The 22,392-nt window shown below is 35.2% G+C and overlaps 1 protein-coding gene across 1 annotated transcript in view; it reads left to right on the top strand.

Moving 5' to 3' along the window:
• Positions 1-644: 644 nt before the first annotated feature.
• LOC128999793 (E3 ubiquitin-protein ligase SMURF2-like) overlaps positions 645-22,392 on the top strand; it is a 32,950-nt gene continuing 11,202 nt past the window's right edge. The window contains exons 1-11 of the mRNA XM_054426472.1: positions 645-771; positions 11,608-11,646; positions 12,394-12,502; positions 16,285-16,418; positions 17,067-17,322; positions 17,798-17,911; positions 18,519-18,634; positions 19,108-19,220; positions 19,425-19,561; positions 21,249-21,471; positions 21,898-22,022. Of these exons, the coding sequence (XP_054282447.1) occupies positions 717-771; positions 11,608-11,646; positions 12,394-12,502; positions 16,285-16,418; positions 17,067-17,322; positions 17,798-17,911; positions 18,519-18,634; positions 19,108-19,220; positions 19,425-19,561; positions 21,249-21,471; positions 21,898-22,022 (1,421 nt within the window). The 5' untranslated portion in view covers positions 645-716. The remainder of the gene's footprint in view (positions 772-11,607; positions 11,647-12,393; positions 12,503-16,284; positions 16,419-17,066; positions 17,323-17,797; positions 17,912-18,518; positions 18,635-19,107; positions 19,221-19,424; positions 19,562-21,248; positions 21,472-21,897; positions 22,023-22,392) is intronic.

The following is a 22,392-nucleotide window of genomic DNA, read 5'->3' as shown; positions in this document are numbered from 1 at the left end:
ATATGTTATTTTCCCTTAAAAACCCCATAAAATAATGAAAAATAGGATTTTAGAAAAAAATACGGTTTTGATTTAACATAGTATGTTATAGTCCTTACAATTTTGATAGTTTTTTTAATTTTTTAGAAATTTTTATTTTTAATAGGGATTTTCCCATAAAACCCCATAAAAAAACGGAAAAATAGGATTTTCCCAAAAATGGCCCGAACGATTTTGATAAAAATTTAGTATGTCATAGTCCTTTATATTCTGAACAAAATGGTACGAATCCCATTTCTGTAAAAATTACGGTTTAAAAGTTATTGTAAATTATGTAATTTTCCCATAAAACCCCCATTAAATAACAGAAAAATCGGATTTTCCCCCCAAAAAAAAGGCCCGAACGATTTTGATAAAAATTTAACATGTTATATTCCTTTACGTTCTGAACAAAATTGTACAAATCCCATTTCCGTATATTTACTCTCACCGCGTACACATGATAAAGGTTGTTGACAAACTTATTGGAGAAAGTATGTGTCAGAATGCTGATACCGTTTATTATTTTTTGTACTTTTTACCGGTCTTTACCATGGTCTTTACTGTACTTTGATTACCACTGGCATTTTGATCGTCCTGCTGCCTCGCCTGCCCTGGGCCCTGGTGTCGAACTTACGAACTAGCCAAATTGAGGCTCTGCTAGGTGAAGTGTTGTTTACAATAAATGTGTAAAAATAATGTCAAATCCCACAGGTAGTAGGCGTAATGGAACGATGAAAATAAGATTAACAAGTAAGTAGATTAAATGAGATTACAAATTAAAGCAGTAATTAGTATAATTAAGCTTTTATATTAATATTTTTTAGATCATACAGATTGTTCATTCATGAGTTCATTCCAACATGGCTGCTAAATGTGTGAATAACAAGACTACCCACAATCTAATTAATTTTAAAGTTACTTCTATCTCACAAAGCTTACAGTACCTATTTATAGGCCTACTAAAAAGAGTGGTTTTTATGTGTACCAATTTCACACACCCTTATTTTCTCGTGCATGTAGTTCTCGTGCTATCTTAGTTAAAAATTGAAGATGTGAAGATTCAATTAGGCCTAGGTCTACCCTAGGCTATTTACCAATTAAAAAGTTACTTAAAATTGTTAAGTTAGCTTCTTATTTGGATGAATTTGGCTTAGTATTGACTATATTAACAAATTGAAGTGTTAAAGTAAAATCCAACCTCCTTGTTCTGTATGTTAACCCATTTGGAATATTTAGGCCTAGAACTTAATCCCGATTTATTCTAAAAATCCGGATAGGCTCTAAGATAAGCCCTTTGGTTTGTAACACCCTGCTAGGGGTTTTAAAGATCCTTCCTTACAAGCCTGACTAAACTTAGCTGCCTAGTTGGCCAAGAAATGGGCTATAAAACATTGACCTTTCAGATTCGTGTTTGACTAGCCTAAGTTATCTTGTCTTAAGTTGCAAAAGTAAATTACTGTAGGCTAACCCATTCGCTGCCAGCATTTTTCATTCGTTTAATCGAGAACCACCGAGGCCATTTTGTACTTAAACACAATGCTTAAGTTATAAGTTATAATGGCTAGCCTACCAGTAGGCCTAAGAAACTTTTTTATTTTTTCAAATATTTTGATAAAACTTTTTTTTCTAGAATTGTATTAAAATTTCCTTTATAAGTTAAAAATGTAATATTTATAAAGCTTTGAATGGATTTTCTTATGTAACCAAATGTAGCCTAAGTAAAAAATAAATTGGTAAGTTTAGCCAAGGCCTAGGCTATGAGTTTAAATAAAATAAAAACTTTGAATAAGTACAACCAAGATGACTAGGCCTACTGTAGGGCCTAAGTTAAGTACTTAACTTAGCCTAGCATATGAAAAAAATATAGGCTAAATTTTATCAATAGGCTAACTTAACTTATTTGTGTTACGGGTCAATCCATGTCAAGTGATCAAATACCTACCTCACCATTTTTTACAGGATTGATCTTTTTACATTAGATACATCTATGCAAAAGAAGCTTAAAAATGAAAAAAAAATTGTTTATCTCATCTCGTTTTTTTGTTATTTTATTTTAAAGTTCCAAAAAAAGTGCGGTTTTGCGCTTTAAGGGATTTACGTTTTATTTAATATCTCAAGAAAGAATAAAGATAGAAAGGTAAAACAAAAACCATTCTTTTCAGGATTAAATTAGCAGTCTTTGATGTCTCTGTGGCACTCAAATGCGCTACATAATATCTACCTAATGCTATATCATGCACAAGAAAAGGAAAGAAGCCTAAGTTACAGTTTTTATTTAGGTATTTTATACCAAAAAACAAAGATAACACCAACTATTTACAAAATAAAACTGTACATAAGTTTTAAACTTAGCCTAAAAAAGTAAAATGGTCTAGCATCTACGTTAGCCAAAACACACGGCGTGTGCACCTTTCTGGCACTCTAGTGCATATGGCTCGGGATTTCTTTGTTTTTCCACCTGCTGCAATAGCCTACTAATAGGGTTGCATACACAACAGTTTCCCTCTCATTTATCTGGTAAGGTTTCCATTCCAAACTGGTAATTTTGCCGCTAATTGTCTACTCCTGCCATCCTCAAATTGTCTCCTCCCGCTAATTACCCTAGATGGTCAAGCCACTCTTTTGACATAGGCCCACCTACTGTCAATTAGATAATGTGAACTGAAACCTATTTATGTCTTTTCCTCTATGGTTTTCCTTATATATAAAGTACAAGTTCAAATCATTCCTTGAAAAAAATGTGTAATACAACCTTTTTCTAATACTGAACAGTCTGTCCCTCATCGAGGTAGGCGTACTGTAGTGATAATCATATATGAATAGCTTTATATAACCTACCTAATGTTATAATATTGAAGCAATTGCACTTGGAAGCCTAGTTTAGTAAAAACCAAGAGTTTATATTTTATGTAAAACAATATAAAAAGATATTTAATAAAGTTATTCTCAAAGATTCTCTCAAATAATAACCTAATTAGAAAATCTGAAAACAAGTCTAAGGCAGTTTGGCAAATCGTTAACAATGAACTGCGGGCTTGAACCGTACTGAAAGAGACAAAATTATTTTAAAATATGGTACAAACCAAACCACTGTTGATAATCCTAATAATGTAGCTACTTAAGCTTTTTAACAGTTTTTTCTGTAATACAGTTATTAATCTGAACGTAAAAAAGGCTTCTGTCAATGGTGTTCATTCGTCGTAAAATCATACTGCAGTGATGGTGGGGTTATATTGTGCAATCTTAATCTAAGCCTCACTAATAAAGATGAAAAAAATTGTCACCCTTTTTCTAAGGAACAACATTTCACTAGGCTGGGACGAAATCCCAATTTAACTGATAAAATCTACTGCTGACATTATCTCCGAACCCTTAAGTTATCTCTTATTATAAATCAGTGTTTAAAGAATGGTATTTTTCCAGATCAACTCAAATACTCCAAAATTTCTCCCATTAAGAAAGGTTCGAAATCAGATATTAATAACTACCGTCCAGTATCAGTATAAAGTATTTTTTCTAAAATATTAAAAAAAGTAATAAGTTGTAGACTAAGTTTAATTAATTATTTTGAAAGTAATAATTTATTTTACAACGGAATAAACAATTTGGTTTCCAAAAAACTTAAGCACAGTTTCTGCTCTAACTCAGTTTGTTAATGACACATTGTTGTTGATCGTAGCAAGATTTGATACATTCTTATATATTAGGTAATTTTTTAGTCTGTTCTATCTTCATGTATGTATGACGTATACGTAAGCCTGAAATGTAACGTTTTGCCATCTTTGTCCATGCATATGTTAAATGGAGATTTCTGTTAATAAACAAATGAGATTGCAGAGGCCTTGGACAGGTCTCTGGCCACAGCAGGTGTTTTCTGTGACCTGTGGTCACAGGCTTTTGACTGTGTGGACAGTGCCGGATTTACCACTAGGCCGATTAGGCCACGGCCTAGGGCCGCAAGCAAAAGGGGGAGGATTGAAAAAAACTTTTTTATATAAAAAAAAATATTTTTTAAACCATCAGTTTGCCGCGATCACAGGTGACCATAATAATGTTTCCGTGATTGCGGCCCGGCCATGGGAGATGTTCTTGATTTCGGCGCGGCTGGGGGTGCCAATGTGGATGTCCATGTGATGGCTTCCCGAGGGAGATGTTCACGATTTTGCCGCGGCCGTGGGTGTCGATGATGATGTCCCCGTGATTGTGGCCTGCGGGAGATGTTCTCAATTTCGCCGCGGCTGGGGGTGCCAATGTGGATGTCCATGTGATGGCTTTCCGAGGGGGATGTTTACGATTTTGCCACGGCTGTGGGTGTCGATGATGTCCCTGTGGTGGCGGCCTGTGGGAGATGTTCACGATTTCGCCACAGTCGTGGGAGATGTTCTTGATTTCGCCGCGGCTGGGGGTGCCAATAAGGATGTCCCTGTGATAGCTTCCCGAGGGGGATGTTTACGATTTCGGCACTGCCGTGGGTGACAATGATACACTCATGATCGCAGTCCACGGTAGATGTTTTAATACAACTTTTCTGTGACCACGAGTGTCGATGATGATGTCCCCGTGGTTGCGGCCCGCGGAAGATATTCACGATTTTACTGCGGTCGCGGATGACTGTGATAATGTCCCTTTGTTGCAGCCCGCAGGGGATGTTCATGATTTTGCCGCGCTAACGGATACCTATGATGGCTTTGACTTGATTTAGGAGAGATGTCCACAATTTCATTCACGATCACGGGTGTCATTGATGATGTACCCTTGATGATGTCTCCTTGATGCATTAGAGATATTCACGATTACTTCCGCAATTGCAAGGAATTTCCACCACAGGGGAGGAGGGCCGCTCAAGTAATTTGGCCTAGGGCCGCAAGTACCCTAAATCCGGCACTGTGTGTGGATCACTCACTCCTGTTGCTGAAACTTAATGATTATGGGATTGGGGGAAGTTGCTTTTCTGTAATCTTACAATCTTACCTTTCCGAAAGAAAACAAAGAACTTAAATTTTAGAATTAGGCCTAGAATTAATTTAGTCGAAGCTCATAAATTCTTAGGGGTTTGTGTAGATGACACAGTTAAATGGGATTCACATTTGAACTATTTACATAGCAAAATTAGGTCGATATCATCTTTATTCATACATTTAAAGGGACTGTGTTTCTATTGAGACACTTAAAGTTGTTTATGATGCTTATGTGGAGTCTGTATTAAGATATGGCATAATTTTATGGGGTCAAGCTACTGGTATTGAAACTATCCAGGTTACAAAAATGTAATTATTCGCATTATCACCAACTCTCATCGACACAGTTCTTGTAAGAAACATTCTCAAAATTTTAAAATTCAGACATAAACGGGATTGTATATTCTAGAATTATTAAATTACATAAATTCAGTTAAAAATGAGCTAGGCCTACCAGAAACAATACATTTCAACCACAGGTATGAAACCTGAAATGAAAATATATTTAGACTCCCCAGACACCGTTTGACCCGAGCCTAAATGAAAAATTCTCATTGTATACTGGGCTGAGATTGTACAATGTGCTTCTGCCATGCTATAAGTCACTAAACAAAACCAAATTTAAAAAGACAATAGATAATTTACAACGTATTTGACAAGGCTTTTTACTTAATTAAAGATTTTTACAGAACTTTAATTTAGAACATTTTTTTATTTTTTCATTTTTAATGTTTAATTTTTAGTTAAGTTTAAATTTTAAATATTTTATATATGGATTTAATTTTGACAATGCACCTGTTCTAAATGTTACAACTTGTATGGAATGTTTTGTGCAAATAAAGTATGTCTATGTCTATCACAACCCTTACTAAGGTTATTAACCTCCATCGATAAGGTGACTTAATCCTGCTTGGAAGCTAGATTAGCGAGTTTTTGGTCTGGTGAACTCTAAGGGGCGGTTCACGAGCTCGGGACTTCATAGTCCGCGACCAGGCGTTGGTCCGGGACTATATAAGCGACGACCAAAAAATGGGTTCACGAGTCAGAGCCTAATGAGTGGAAGCCGGGCCCAGTGTAGGTCGAGACCAAATCCGTAGCGGAGCCTAATGACAGGGATTCGCAGGGAATTTCCGTTGAGACGTTGGTATCAACCAGTAACATCAGTCTGGAAACACATGTGAAGCCACTGCTGTTGACATACGCACTTCCATACAATAGGATGATCGTGAAAAAGGGCTGGACCAAAATGTTCAAAACGATAATTTTTCTCGTATTTAATTGTCCCAATGCTCGCCTATGATAATCTATCTAAGTTTATTGATTTATAAATCCACGTTTGTATGGAATCAGATAATGGAAGTCTTTAGTGAAATATATTTTTCTGTGTGCATTATTATAATTTAATTAAGATGCATGACATAAAATAACCGGGTATTTATAAACGGATGAATTCCTATTTTGCATAAATGCCCAATAATTTAGGATGGTGATTTTTTGATAGGATAGTTGTAACTAAACTTATTTAAATGGCACAATTATTGAAACTAAAATGTATTTTAGATGTACTGATTATTAGATATAAAAATTGTATGTTTGTGCTGGATTTAATCGTGGCTGTAACCTAAGAATATTCTTTCCGTTATTCTTACACTCTTTAATAATCTAACTTTAAAATGTTGAAAATAATATTCTGCAGTTAGCTCGTAATATTATTTATGTTAACAGCTATGGTTTTTAATTTACAAAAACGTCTTTAATTTACGTTTATATTTAGGAAAACATTGTTTTTTCTTTTGGATATAGTTTCGAACTAAAAATTTGATTTGTTCTGCTTTCATTAAAAAAAAAAAAAAAAAATAGCTATCATCCAAGCTTTACTAACATCCAATAAATCACCAGTTTCTCGATGAAAAGTGCTATCAGCCAAAAATATTAGTGCAACTAACATTTTTTTTCAATTTAGAATACAGTTATGGATTTTGCTGTCGGGAAATCCGTGCCTTTGAGTGAACGCCTCAAATGACTCATTGACGGCATCTTTGGAACATTTTAATCTACCTTTAAATTCATCAAGTCATAAAAGGGTTTTAGTCATGATAACGAGCTGGTCCTATGCGAGGTAGTGGAGTGATGGTACATAATTGTTAACATAATACAGTATGCTGTAGATATTTCATAGTCATATTTAATACACACGGCGACCAGTGAGTACAACACAAGACGGTGATATACCGCGAACCGTACTCAACGACTGACGGTTTGCTTGATGTTTCCCACGTCAAAAAACCATTTCTGATAATTATTAGATAACGATGGTTTAACTGTGGCTGATTAGTTATATTTATATTCTACACATAATTTTCTCGTTAAAATTGTAATAACTTGGGGTTTATCAGTAAAATATCTTTGTTATGATACTACTTTGTTACGTGCATAATTTATGTGTCGTTTTAAGTTGTTTGATGATTTTTTCATGTTTTATGATCCTTTTTACCATTTTTACATATTTTTTTAAATATGGTGTTGTGGGTAATGAAAGTGTTCGGAATTTAATGAGGAACCATATTTAAACATTAGTTTTTAACAAATAATAAAAATAAAGGAGCTAATTAGATAAAACCGGCATCATGTCACGTTAAACCTGCCTCCTACCAGGTCTGAGTTGGAGACCAAACACCATTGTTCTTTTGGGCCCGAACCATCTCATTTGGGCTCGGACTTGACTCGTGAACCCACCGGGACTAATGATCAGAGCCGGGACTATCTGTAATTGGACTCGTGAACCCAACTTTTAAAACCGGGTTTTATCCCTGCACTAATTGTGTGCCGCCTATCAGTTTGGTCCGCGGCTTATATTGTCTCGAGCTCGTGAACCCGATTTTTTAAGTCGCGGCCCAAATACCGGTTATTTCCGGATTCTGGGCTCGGACTACGATAGTCCCGAGCTCGTGAACCGCCCCTAATAGTATCTATGTCGTTTAGATCTACGAGGGGTAAAATAATCACTAATTTTGCGGTCGGACATGTCACCACGTGGTGTTCTAGCTGCTCCACTCGCCCGCACAGACCCGCTCGGCCGCACCCCCATACTGCACCACAATATTATTAACCTCGGCACACAATTTGCTTTCCGACTGATAGCTAATTACTCTTATGTGCACACTAAATAAACTTTTAAACACAAAATTAAGTCTTATAATGTCAATAAATCCACTAAAACTTCTTGAAATGTGGGAGCTGTCGTACCAGTAGTCTTAATCACATGCAGTCAATGCTGCCAACTAATCATCCCTCAAAAGTTGTGCCTACAAAGAGTTGGAAGTCAATTCAAGCCCAAACTAAAAGTTAATAAACAAAACATTCACAGCAAACAAGATAGAAACACCAACAATACCTGCCCGGTAAGTGAGGACAAAAACAAAAAAATTAAACAAAACAAAGGTATAAACCATAGGGTATTTCTTTAATTGCTTGAATGCTATGATTTTAAGAGTTTTTTGTTGCATCAATTTCCAGCATGTAAAAAAAATTTAACACATTTTTGTCTCTGAAATCTGTGAACTATGATACCCAACTGAAATAACATTAGGTTTGGTGCTGATGTAAATTAAAATTGTCTTTAACTTCATTATTACAATCATAGGTACGACTTGTCAAAGTACCCCAAGTTCTATAGGCCTAAAATCCACATGGTACTTATAACAACTAATATAGACTACCAATAATTTAAATGATAATATTAGCACCGTGTGGTTGTGATCTGACCTTAATTATGTTATATGTCTAAATATTAATTAAAATAGGATAGGTACCATAGATGGTTAGAAACACTAGGAGACCAGACTATATTATAATGGTGGTCCTTTCCCACTGAAATATACAGACTGAAGCAAGTCTGGCGTCTAAACGAATCTCCATTTGTGTGATTGAATTTTTACCAAAATATTTCTCTTAAATTGCCAGATTTATTGCCTAATTAACTTGAAATGAATATAAAGGCCTGCTGCTAAAGGGATGCAATAAAGTGGTTTTAAGTAAAATGTCAATACCGTGGCTTAAGTTTAATACGAAAAATAAATCAATTTGTTCAATGAAATATATTCATAAACAAGCAAACTACGACAGTTTATTTATTCTCTATGAAAGTAACATGAGAGTTTTAAATTTACATGTTTGTGGAATTTTTTGTTGTTAACTGTTAGACATAGAACACATCAATATTGATTCGATTGACAGCCTAGTAAATTATAAGTTTTTAAGCTCTACAAAATGGTGGAAAACAAAGCAAAATCATTTGTTTAGGGGGTCGAAAATGGGAAAAACTAATTTTTACTCCTTAAAACCCCGTTCCCATGGCTTGACCATGCTGGTTTACGAACTTGTTTGAATAAATGTAGGTTAACTTTAGTACCAAATTTCATCAAAAAAATTTTTACTTGAGTTACAAACTAACAGGTAACACAAATTTGAAAGAGATGGTGCTTTTGGCCTCTGGGGACATCAAAACGAAAAAAATAAATTGTTCCCGGGTCTAGGTCTTATCATGAGACCTAAGCTAATAGCTTATTCCCCATGTAGCATATATGGGAAATTTACTAAAATCATACATTCACCCTGCTTTATTTTATTGGTTGATAAATTTGGATAGTTTGTAATTATAGTTTCCTTTTAAAATATTATTTGTAATTTAATTTTTAAAATTGTATCACGGTTTTAAATATTTTAAGAAATATGTGCAAGGCACATTTTCAGACAGTTTTAGGACTTTTTGAGTTGGTTAAGACCTAGGCACCTAGAACTTTTTGGTGGGGTAACTGAAAGCTGCTTAAGTTTTACGAATGCTTATTGTTAAATTGCACTAGGACTACAGAGGGATTCTTAAAATTAAACTAAGCAGCCTAATAAAAAATTCCCAACAACTTCTTGAACCTTGGACAAATTAACATATGGGCTAATGTATGCAAGACCCTACGTAAGACATCTGTAGGCAACCTGATACTGACTTCTGCCGCTAGAGCGAGTTTTTGTCCCCATTGATCCTCTCTGTTTACCAGACATCCTGAAACGTTATTCCACTCTGTTGGTTTTGTTTTACAGTCCGGCCCCTGTGTAATCTATGCCTTCCAATACACAGCAGAATTGTTTGCCATAGAAAGTTTGTGATAAATAACAGACCTATCATATGGGGCTTAACTAACGTTTTTTGTACAGGGTTGACTTACAAGGCATTAGAACTCAATTTTGACAAATGAACCATATCTGTCATTCAATATTAGTGAATGTATTTGTACAGAATATTCTTAAAACAAAAGAACTTTGAAATGCACCAGGACAACGGATATGGTCCTTTTGTTTGTGACAAGCGCAAATCTTTAGAATGTAAGTTTGACCTAAATCCATCTGGATTTTGCAGTTTGTTTATACCAACCATAAACACTTGAGGGTTGTTCTGAATAAAGCCATTTTTATTATATATCTCTGATCAATTGTTTACTCTCTTTTTTTATTTGAATTCTTACAAGATAAAAAGCATTGTACAGATATAATAGATAAACCTATTAAATGATTTACAAAAAATGTACATATGAATGTAAGTATCGTAGTAGTAAATGAAATTATTGCATGCATGTTTAGCAGGCCCTACAGTACAGTTTTCTCTCTACTAGCCATAATTTTCATTCACGCTTGTTTTAATTTTAAATCTGTCCATATTTATTCTACTCTTGTATAACTGAACTTGATCGTTTCCACAATAATAAACTTTTGTTTCAAATAATCTTGCCTGATTTCAAATACATCTGTGAATGCATTCTTGATTTTTGTAAAAACAGACAAATGAATTGGGTTAATATTTCTCACCATTTGGCTTAATAGTTTATAAAAATGTTCTCTCTTTTTTTTGTCAATCAAACTATCAATAATTGTTCATGATACATCTAGACCTACTCAAATACATTGAATAAAACAGCTTAGCTAGGTTTTATTGGCAAAAATAAAATAGATTGTCTATTGTTTTAGATAGGTCATGATTCTGAGGAGGAACTATTTAACCAAGATTGGTCACTCATTACACAATAGTAGGCACCACTCTCTCTTCCTGTCCCAACTATCAGTGTGCTAGTGTTGTCTAATCATACACTTACCATTGACAGCATGAGGGAATCATTGAATCTGTAACATCCAACGGTTAATATCACTGTGTTGATCTTCCAAAAAGTTGTATTTAGTTCATTATAATTTTAACCTTAATTTTTTAATTTTCAAGAGCTATTTTTCTTTGGTTTGGTTTAATATACAACTTATTTCAGGACGTTTAAATATGTATTTTTAATGCACATAGGCCCAGCCTTTTTATTCTTGTAGTTCAATATTTCCTGGAACATCAAGGAAATTAGTTTAGGGTCAGGGAAGTGGTTGAGAAAATACTAAAAGTCAATGAAAATATGCTAAAACTATATAAAGTCACGTGAGTTGATGTAAAACTCAGTGAAAACCTGCACTTTAATGTATTAAAAAGGTTGTGTATTATAAAATTATTTTTCTATGTATTTATTTAAACCAAAAATGTATATTTGTACTAAAGTTAGCCCTATATGTAGTAGAAAATACATCCGTTGTCTTTTTTCAGTTCTCTGTGCAAGAAACTTGGCCAGAAAAGATCTATTTCGTAAGTAAAGTTTTCTGAATTAAAGATAGTTAAAATATGTGATTAGCCTATATCGGTTTACTCTAACTACCTCAACTGCCAGTCATTATGAACCTTACTGGTCTGTGCCATGATATAAGGTACAGTATAAGTCACATGGATAAACCATTGGTGTGCAACGATTTAAGATAGTGCATGCGGATAGTACGAACCATCTGTGTAGCTTATCTGCACTGAGCTACCGTAATAAGTGCTTAGACTATTAATAGAAAGTCTTAAACTGTTCAAATAGCACTAAATTAATTTATAGATTGGTCATAGGTAACATTGTGAAATGTTATTTTTGTCAAACAAAACACTAACAATTATTTTACTCAATACACTTAAAAGGTAATAATAATTATAAATAATTAAATCATAATTATTTATTTTTTTATAGTTGCAAGTATCAGCAGATAATTTTTTTTAATAAATTGCCTTTCAACATCAGTAACTTGGATCTGAAATGCTTGAATACTCGCTTATCTAGATATCTAATGAATAAAGCCCTTAATTCAACAATAGAGTTGGAATCATAACCACTTGTTTGGTTTATAAAATGTAAGTTGATTATAAATAAACCTCCTTTTATATTTTTGTATAGGCTAATATTTGTATTAATTTTTTTTTTTATTTTAACTTATAATGTCCTCTGTAGGTTTTTTTTAGGCGGTTGTTTCTGGATTTATGCTATTCTTTTGTATAACTCGGTCTATTATGTGTTTGCAGGGTTGCCAGACCCATTTGCCAAGATCAGTGTGGACGGGTCGGGACAATGTCACAGCACTGACACCTGCAAAGCAACATTGGATCCCAAGTGGAACCAACATTACGACTTGTGAGTAGCCTTAGTATGATATCCTCCCCTTCACATCCTGGGAAGCTGTGCTCTAGCCTCGGACAGTGCCACACATTGCTTCAGTCATATATCATATATAGCGGGATTTGAACCCAGTACCTTGGAGACCGAAGCCCCTTACTTTATCACTAGACCAGCTCGCTCCTCAATTTCCAATCTGAGCCATACGTAGGTGGCTGTCCCAACCAAATAGATCCTAACGAGACGGAGCCAACCGTGGTGTAAGCCATCTTGAAGTTCTCTTTTACTATCTATAGTGCTGCCCCTTATCTCTTACAGTTTTAATGGATGAACGGAATGGACTAGCTAGTAGATTCTTAGTACTACAATGTTCCCTTTTATTGAGTCCATAATTTAATACAATTTCTTCCTTCTCCACTTGATTATTAATAGTTAACTAATTAAGTTCTAATCATTTGATTCAAGAACATGATACATGTATGTTGTAAGCCTAAATCAGAGGTAGGGCCTATATCTTGACTAATTAATTCTAAAATAAGTAAAATTAGGTTTGTTATGTCAGGTTGGATATTATCAAAATCAGATTAAAATTACTCAAGTTATCATGTTCAATGGTCTTATCATGATACCTACAGTAATAGCTTATTCCCTATAGGCTATGGGGAATCTATATATCTATCTATCTATATATTAATAGGCAAGCATGTTTCTTTTAAACATTTTTTCTCAGCTCACCGTGTGCATCGCAGGGAAAATCTACGCATACTCTTGGAAAGATATTTTCCTGTAGATGTGCAGAATCCCTTTATAAATTAAAATAGGCTCAAAAATAAGCACAAAAAATGAATTTGAAAACTTAAACAAAATAACATGGGAGTTATGGGTTGCCGTGATGGTGACAAAATAACATCAAAATATAAACAGAAAATCAAAACAAATTCCTATCACATGTTTTATTTACAGTGTGGGGTTAATAAGGTACATTACATAGTGTAAGAAACGGCCATGTGGACCTAACTTTGCCTGAATAAATAAAAAATTTTTCATTTAATTTATTATTTTTTCATTTAATTTCATTTAGGCCTACATATTTTTGGTCGAGTTTTCGACCACTGGGCGTCCTCTAGTATCTATAAAAGAGGAAGTATGTATGTATGTACCCTATGAACTCCGAAACCGCTCAACAGATTGTAATGGAACTTTCAGGCATTATTGAGCATTATTCAACGATGGTTTTTGTGAAGTTTGGTGCAGATCCGTCAAAAGGGCTCCACCCCAGAGGGTTTTAAGGGGTCCAATGTCAGACTTTTGGAACTCAATGTTTATAAATAAATATAATTTAAAAGCTGATGTTAACTTTCATAAACTGTTTTGTAGGTTTGAATAATCACAACATTCTGTATTAGTCATGATTTGAAATAGTGCCACAATGTTTTTACAGAATGCAGAACAGAAAGCTTTTTTTTAAGTCCAAATATATTACACTCCAATCGCAGCACACCTGTGCACTCAACAATGTTTAAATTGACCACTATAAAATATGTAAACATAAAAAGTAAAAACCTTTATCAAAGTATTATAAACAATAAAAGGGATGGTAATGCCTTAATATTTTTATCTTTTGTTCTATACCCACACAATCTAACATAAATTATTAAGTGAATAATAATTGTGTGCTATCTCAGGTATTCAAATGCCTCCCAATTTGTCATTGACCCACCACATTACTTACTTAAATCCACCCAAGCTGAGCAACAGAACCAGACTGACGATTAAAAAGTTACACCAAACCTGATCAAAGCAACAATCATCAGTGGTAATTTTAAAGGAGAAATAGTCTTTATCCCAAGAAAACCGATGATTACATTCGAATTACCCTTTGAATTCAAGCGACTACAATTTTCTTGGCGTCTTGCTTTCGCAATCACCATAAGGCACAAGGGCATTCCCTGACTATAGCCAGTTTAAATTTAGAAAATGCATGCTTTTGACACGGACAGCTGTATGTTGCGTGCTCACGTGGTGGTAAATACGCCTAAAAACTTTCATATTTATACACCTAATGAAAAAACAAAAAACATTGTTTATCCACTGGCAATTAAGTAAAATACATATTCTATTTTTGTTTTTGGTATACACAGGGTGTCCACCGACTGGGAAAACCGGGAATTAAGCGTGATTTTTTTGAACCGGGAATTATGCGTGAATTTTGTATTTAACCGGGAATCGTGCATGCGGAGGATGACGTTTCCGTTACCGCGTGAAACAATGATGATGTCCAACTGCCGCGGGATATGTTAGTGATTTTTCCGCGATCGCGCATGCGGACGATGACGTTTCCGTGACTGCGGGAGACGACGATGACGATTTCGTGACCACGGGAGACGACGATGATGTCCAAAAATATTGCTTGAAATGATGACTGCGGGAAATTATTTGAATTAAGCTACGATCGAAGAAGATTATGATAACTTTACTGTGATCGTTCCCGTTTCCGTTACCACTGAACAATATCAGGATTTTTTCACGACCACTGAAGACAGTGGTGATGTTTCTGTTATTGAGTGAGATATTCAGGATTTTTCAGATATTGCAGAAAACGATGATGGTGTCTCTACGACTGTGTTAGATGATTACAATATAACCTCGAGTTTGGCTTGACCAAAAATTTCAAAATGACACTCTTCTAGAAAGATTTTTTATATTTTTTTGTAATATCTTCATTTACCTTTAACGTGGTAGGCTATTTATTTAATGGAAATGTGTTTAGAAGGGTTTCAAACATAAATTGGCTACGTGCAATTTTTGTAATTTCTGCATTATTATTTCTCTAGGCCACTTGGAAAACAACCCATTACTCCAAAATTATACAATATGAAAGTACATAAAGCCAGGGGTTGGTGTAGTAATCCTTAAGAAAATTTGGTAAAATAGAAATTATCAGTATTAAGAATCTATTTTTCAGGTGTCTGTACAGAGATTCGATAAATTTTGGTATCGACATATCACTATTTTTAGGAAGTTATTAATAAACGGCAGGTTTAATTTTTGGATTATTTAATCAGTAATATATCAAAATTGAATACTTGTGTCAGGCAATATTACAGCAATCATATTTTTCCCCCCCTTAACTGAGAATGCTCTTTCCGATAACTAAAATAGCGAGCTGTGTTAGAGCGCTAAAACAGCATTGAGGGAGTTGGCGCAAAACACATTGGAAATTTTAGTATGAAAAGTACGACCTGAACTACCTGGATATTTTTTACTCATGAATTACTCATGAATTTTTTCTGGTTGGCCTGGTGGACACCCTGTATACATTTTTATTATTTATGGTAAAGAACAGATTATCATTTAAAATAATAGCGCAGCAACGTGTGCCGAGTAACTGCTAGTTCACTATAAAAAAAAAAAAAAAACAACAGTAAAGCAGGTTTATAGTATACACACAATAATACAAACGTCATAATAAAAGGAACCAAAACCGTTACAATCTAAATACGCTTTAATGAAAAAAAATTTAAAGTTTTGCCTTTGAGTAAAAATTACTTTATAGTAGGCCTAAGTCTTACTAGCCTTACATTAAATGAAAACCGTTAAGAAGACTAATTTAGAAAAGCTCAATTACAATATAATATGGATTATCTTAGAATATAGACCTACCAACTAATATGAATTAAAAGTATAAATTATCAAATTTATCTTTCATCTCATTGCAAAAGATTGGACTTCAATTTTGATTTTTCTGGTGTTTATTTTGTATTTAATCACATTTGCTGAACAAGTTTGTGTTTTTTCAGATACATTGGCAAGGGAGATGGGATCACGATCAGTGTATGGAACCAGAAGAAGGTCCACAAAAAGCAAGGAAGTGGATTTCTAGGATGTGTCAAGATAATGGCTAACACTATCCAGCGTCTGAAGGACACTGGTTGTAAGTACTTTATAAACATTCCTCTTGTAATAATAATATGTCTCCTACAGGTTAAATCTTCAACAGTATGTTAAAAATGCTCAGGAGTAAAATCTTCTGTTTTAAATTATGAAGGGTTACAAAGGGAAATCTGTTGAAAAAGATAGTACCAGAAATTATATTGGATTAACTAGTAATAGGCCTATGTAAGAAGGATTAGGTTATTTTGTAAAACAATGGGATTTAAACTGTTAGCTAGTTGTTCTGGGGACATACCAAAACTTGGTAATTAAATCTGTCATTGTCTCTAAAAGAGCAGTTTTCGAATTTGGGCAAAAATTGCTCAAAACAATCGATAGTTTTGAACTGAAATATTTTTAATTTGCCACCAATTTGAGAATCAGGAGAGGAATCGTTAGGAGATGTTGGTTTTTTTAGTAGTGACACGTAGTGGTGCTTTATATGTGTTTTGCTTCTACAGTGCAGTTTTCCGAATAGTGACAAGTTGTGTGTCTGTCTATTGGCCTACCTCCAGCTCTATCCCTGTAGCCCAGTCAATAAAGATTTTGTGTAAGAAAGAATTATAAAAAAGCTAAACTCGCATATAAAATGTGTGTTTTCTATGTGTGTTTTCTTTTCTTTAACCTAAGTACCCACCTGGTGTTGCAGACCAGCGACTGGAGCTGTGCAAGGCGAGTGCTGACGACCCAGACGTGGTGAGAGGACAGATAGTTGTGTCCCTGCTGTCCCGTGATGGCGGAGGGGGTGGAGGTGGCGGGGGACACAATGCTGTAGTGGACCGTGACGGGGCACTCAGCTGTCCGGCAGATCTGCCCCCGGGCTGGGAGGAGAGGCGCACCTCCGCCGGCCGACTTTTCTACGTCAATCATCACACCAAAACAACACAATGGGTGCGGCCCAACAGGTACTGTCCCATGTTACAATCACCTAGCTATATTCAATTTCACATTCACCTAGCAGGAAAGAGGCCATATATTTCAAACAGTAGACTCAGCGTCATTGGTCCTAATAAATACGTCAGGACATGCAAAACACTAATTAACATAAACTTTATCTCACGTTTTTTTACTACAGTACTCATTTTGAAATCCAAATTATAGCAAGACTACCTGCCTGAAACCTGTATTGAACGGTGAACAATGTATTCATTATATACATGTAGAGTTTAAACGAAATTCACATTACTTCTATCCTAATATTTGTGATGCAATTCAGGATTTGTGTGTTAAGAAGCATTAACTATATAATCTTAATAACATATAAGATGAACATACACTAAGTTTTACACATGGAGATCAGCTATGCAGCTTTGCTGGTACACTAATGAAAAGATTTATAGTAATATTTTCAAGATTTTGAACTTAACATGGTGTTGGCAGGCCTCAGATTATGCTGACTTCAAGCCCTGAAAGTCCCATCAGCAACTCAACGTCCAACGATGCTGAGAACATTCCACAGAACAACAACAGCCACCTAGCCAATCCTAACCAGAGGTGAACCTGTGAAGACTATATAAGTGTTCAGTTTGGAACTATCAAAACTGTTATCATGGAAACATATTGTAGACTGGTTGATAATTGAACCTGTAACCTGTCAAATCAAGTTTATGATAGTAACAACTGAAGCATGTTAAATTCATAAGCGATCTTTCCAAGAACATTTCTAAGGAAAGTGAAGCTAAATACTATAACTTATCAAAATTGTTTGTCTTATGCATTGAAGATAAAAATGTGTTTTTCACATGCCCTCATGATTACAAGTTATTGAGAGATCCCACTTGTCCTGGAAAATCTTGAATGTTGACCGTATTCAGGAAAAGTTCCTGAATAATTTTACTCTGGGCTTTTTTGTTATCTCTCATGTGATTTTTTAACAATTTAACTAACATACATTTGCTAAGCATACAATAGCATACAATACATAGCATACAATAGCTAGCTTCACCTGTTAAGTACTTAAATTAGTTTGAGCTTTTGATCAAAGTTATCTGTATTGAACTCAGCAAACCTATCAAAAAAGGCAATACTTTATTATTTTCTTCTTTAAAGTAATCATATATTTCTCATAGTGTGCATTTCCCAATGTTTGTTTTCTTTGCAGGAACAACAGAGAAGAGCCACCTTACCCGAGACACATCCCTGGCCAGAGACGGAGCAATCGACGACAACAGAGACAACATCAGATACAGCAGCCGACCGACCTGCCACATGGTTACGGTAGGCTACAACCTGCTTATCTACTCACACAACTGTACTATTTTTTATTACAGTAAAACCGTGCTGATTCAGCATATTGAATAATTCAGAATATTCCGTATTGAATTGGTCGGAGAGTTCTTTACCCTGAATAATGTTCGGCTAGAGTTAGCAGACACTCGGCTGAGGTCATGTACTTAGAAAAATTGCTGCTAATCAATGGGCTTGTTAACTCTTTCTTTTTGTTGCTGAGTTTCCAATTGTGTTGCAACATGGCTATTTTTGGATGATGCTCAGTAGTCTTGCATTTTTAGCTAATCCGCACTACCTACCCAAGTCCTGAACTAATGAATCAGTGATTGTCTATTGTAGTACCTATATTTCACATTATCACTTGTATAACATAACAATCCAATATTACACAGCACTATTAGAGTAGCACAATAAACATATGATGATAACTTACTAAATATTTCAATAATGTTGTGTTTCAGAGCTAAGGACCACACAACAGGGTCAAGTGTACTTCTACCATGTCCCTACAGGCAGCAGCACCTGGCACGACCCTCGGATACCACGAGACTGCACTGCAGAGCTCAGTCCAGAGGTGAAAATTAGGCTTACAATGTAAAATCAAACTTATGACATTTATCTAAGTTTCTGTGCAAAACACCGCTGGAAGTACACTGGCCACCCAACTTGTTAAGTGGACATAAAAATGTATCTCCAATCATAAATTGTTAACAATCCTAACAGCAAAATATCTAGATGATTTTTAGCATGATGTCTGATGTGGCTATGTCTGTTACAGGTGTTGGGTCCTCTACCCACTGGGTGGGAGGTGAGACAGACAGCCAGTGGTAGACTGTACTACGTCGACCACAACAACAGAACAACACAATTCACTGATCCAAGACTGTCTACCAGCATCATATCCAATATCATCAAGTGAGTGGCTAGTTCTGGATAGGGTTCCAGGTGAAATAGGTATCTTTAAAATAACATCTGAATCTGTTAAAAAAAGATATTGCAGTAAATTTCTTCTTTGTATTTCTGGTATAGTTTAGCCCTCCGAGTGTCACGTGTTTTGGCCTTAATGTCAGCCTATTTTTTGCTCATTTGCAAGGTTTTATTAAAACTGATCTGAGAAGCTTAAAAACAATGTTAATTATACTGTTCTATATACCATTTTGTTTGGAAAATCTTGGGCTTCAATATTATATATAAAACATAAGGAAGATTTAAAAAAAAAAAAAAAAATTTAGGTAAAAAAATGTATAATTTCAAAAATTTTCAAAAAAAAATAAGTTTGCGCTCAATGAAATTGTATAAATTATAGGCCTATAAATATTTGAAAATAGCCACTTTGTTCTAAATTTTATGAGGATTACAAATCTATAATAATATAAGGAAGTAGATTTGCAAATAAAAAAGTTATGGGCAAAAAACAGATTTCAGTACATAGCGTTTAGCTAAGAATGCATAGCCCAACCATAGCTAGGAATCTGGCTGATAATTTACATCAATATCACTACCTACTTCTTCAGGATCATCAACCAGCACTTCAAAACCACTTAAATCTTCTTATAATGCACCACGTATATCACTACTTTTGATTTTTAACACTAATAACAATGATAAACGTAATAAAACACATCAGTCATCGGTCCGAGGGTAACCTAGCTGTTTACTAATACACGCACGTCAGCTCAGTCAGCTGTCTGCTACAATATTTTCGGAACTAAAATGAATAGTGCTTAGAGACAGACCTCTGCAGAAAGCTTAGAATATTACGGACAGAACGATACCTAACTCAATCCAGTACAGTCCGATTCAGTTAGTCATAGAGCCTTCGCCGTAAACAGTGTTCGCGAGTCGCTGCAGCGACGCACGACACTGTACAAAGTGCGTTACGCGTCGCTGCAGCGACGCATGACACTCGGAGGGTTAAACTAGCAGGAGTTTTGTTATTGTACTCGGACGCTAGGTACTAGCCCAGGATCATTTATCACATTGCTTCAGGCCTGACCTAGGGGTTGCGGCTTCATCTCTTAGATAAAATCCATTGGTGATTTGGCAGGTTTTGAACCCGGGACCTGTGCTCTAACACTAGCAGGAATGACACTGAGAGGAATTGAATGGGTGATTTGTTGAGGGCATCATAGCAGATAAGGTCATATTTTCTGGGGGGTTACATGCAATCAAATTCATCCAATAAAAAGAATGAATGTTCTACCACGTTTAGAGTTAATGTAAATTTAAAAAAAATCCCTGTTAGGATTCCCCAAAACAAATGAGTATCTGTATCTAGGCATCTCTAAACTTTTGTAATACTATCTGAAAAAAAAACACTTGAAAACAGAATGATGGGTTTTCAAGGATTCTTGAAACCAACTCATTCAATCTACTTAAAAAAATTAGGTTCCTATCAAATAGATCAATCTCAATCATTGTTCCTGCAAAGAAACAGAAGCACTTAAACTCATTCATACTCATTCATACATTAACATTAAATTTTACAGGGACCATCTAAACATCAGGGGAGATGATCTAAAATAGCATGATTGTCTCACCATGAGGGTTATTTCAATTGCTCATCTTACCATAAGAAATATTTTAAAAATCATTCTTGTAGGAAAAACAACCCCACAACACCAGTTGCTCCACCTGCTGGTGAGCCAAGCTCGGCCCCCACCACTACTAGCCCTGCCCCGCCACCACCAGCTGAAGGCGAGGCACTGCCCAAATACAGACGTGACCTGGTGGCCAAACAGAAGATATTGCGGGCAGAACTGACGGCATTGCAACCCCAGAGTGGCCACTGCAGACTGGAGGTGTCAAGGACGGAGATATTTGAGGTGTGTAGCGACTATCGAGTGCAACTGAAATGTATTTTAGGGTTGAGGGTATAAAGGAAAATGTCTATATGTGCCTTAGATAGCTTAGGATACTAGTATGGAAGTTTGTATCGAAATTGATTAAGTAAGCTATTTTTTTTTTAGATTAAAACTTTAGGTTACATAAGAAAATTAAAATTATAAGTCCCAAGAAAATTAAAAGACAGTAGTGTCAGCAAAATAAATGTATATCTTTTCCCTGAAAATATATTTTTTTAATATAGTGTGATTGGGTATCTGATTTAAGCAGCTAAATCTTCAACGCATAGGATATATCATGTAAGACGTCTATCCTCACATGACATTCTTTGAATGTGAACCAGTATGGAGTTAGCAATAAAAGGCTAGTAGTAGATTATAATACATTGTTGGTTTTTCTTGTCGCAGGAGTCGTATAGGCTGATGATGAAGATGCGGCCCAAGGATATGCGCAAGAGACTGATGGTGAAGTTCCGAGGGGAGGAAGGACTGGATTATGGAGGTGTAGCTAGGGAATGGCTCTACCTTCTGAGGTAATTTTTGTATTCCTAAGCCAAGTGCTTTTACTCTAAAAGAATAACTTTTTAACCAAATTTTAAGGTTTTTGTAAAGGAAAGGTTTAACAGGAAGTTTACCTTACTGACTAAAATTGATGAAAATGCATAAATAAAATCCTAACTCATCAAATTTTTGAAGCTATCAGCTCCAACTACTGATGACGAAGCTAGTAGCTCCAAAAATTCTATGTGTTATGTTTTTTTGTGCATTTTCATACAATTTAGTCAGTAAGGTAATCTTGCTGTTAAACCTTTCTATTACAAAATCCTTAAAACCCCTGGTCTCAAGCCAGCTGTATTAGCAGCTCTTATTGCCAGTAGTGCTGGCTGCCTTTTCTGTGCATTA

Source organism: Macrosteles quadrilineatus, unplaced genomic scaffold (assembly GCF_028750875.1).
Source record: "Macrosteles quadrilineatus isolate MER2022 unplaced genomic scaffold, UCM_ALF_1.0 Scaffold_8__2_contigs__length_117827958, whole genome shotgun sequence".
Classification (NCBI taxonomy): Eukaryota; Metazoa; Arthropoda; class Insecta; order Hemiptera; family Cicadellidae; genus Macrosteles; species Macrosteles quadrilineatus.
This window is presented reverse-complemented; position numbering and strand designations above follow the sequence as displayed.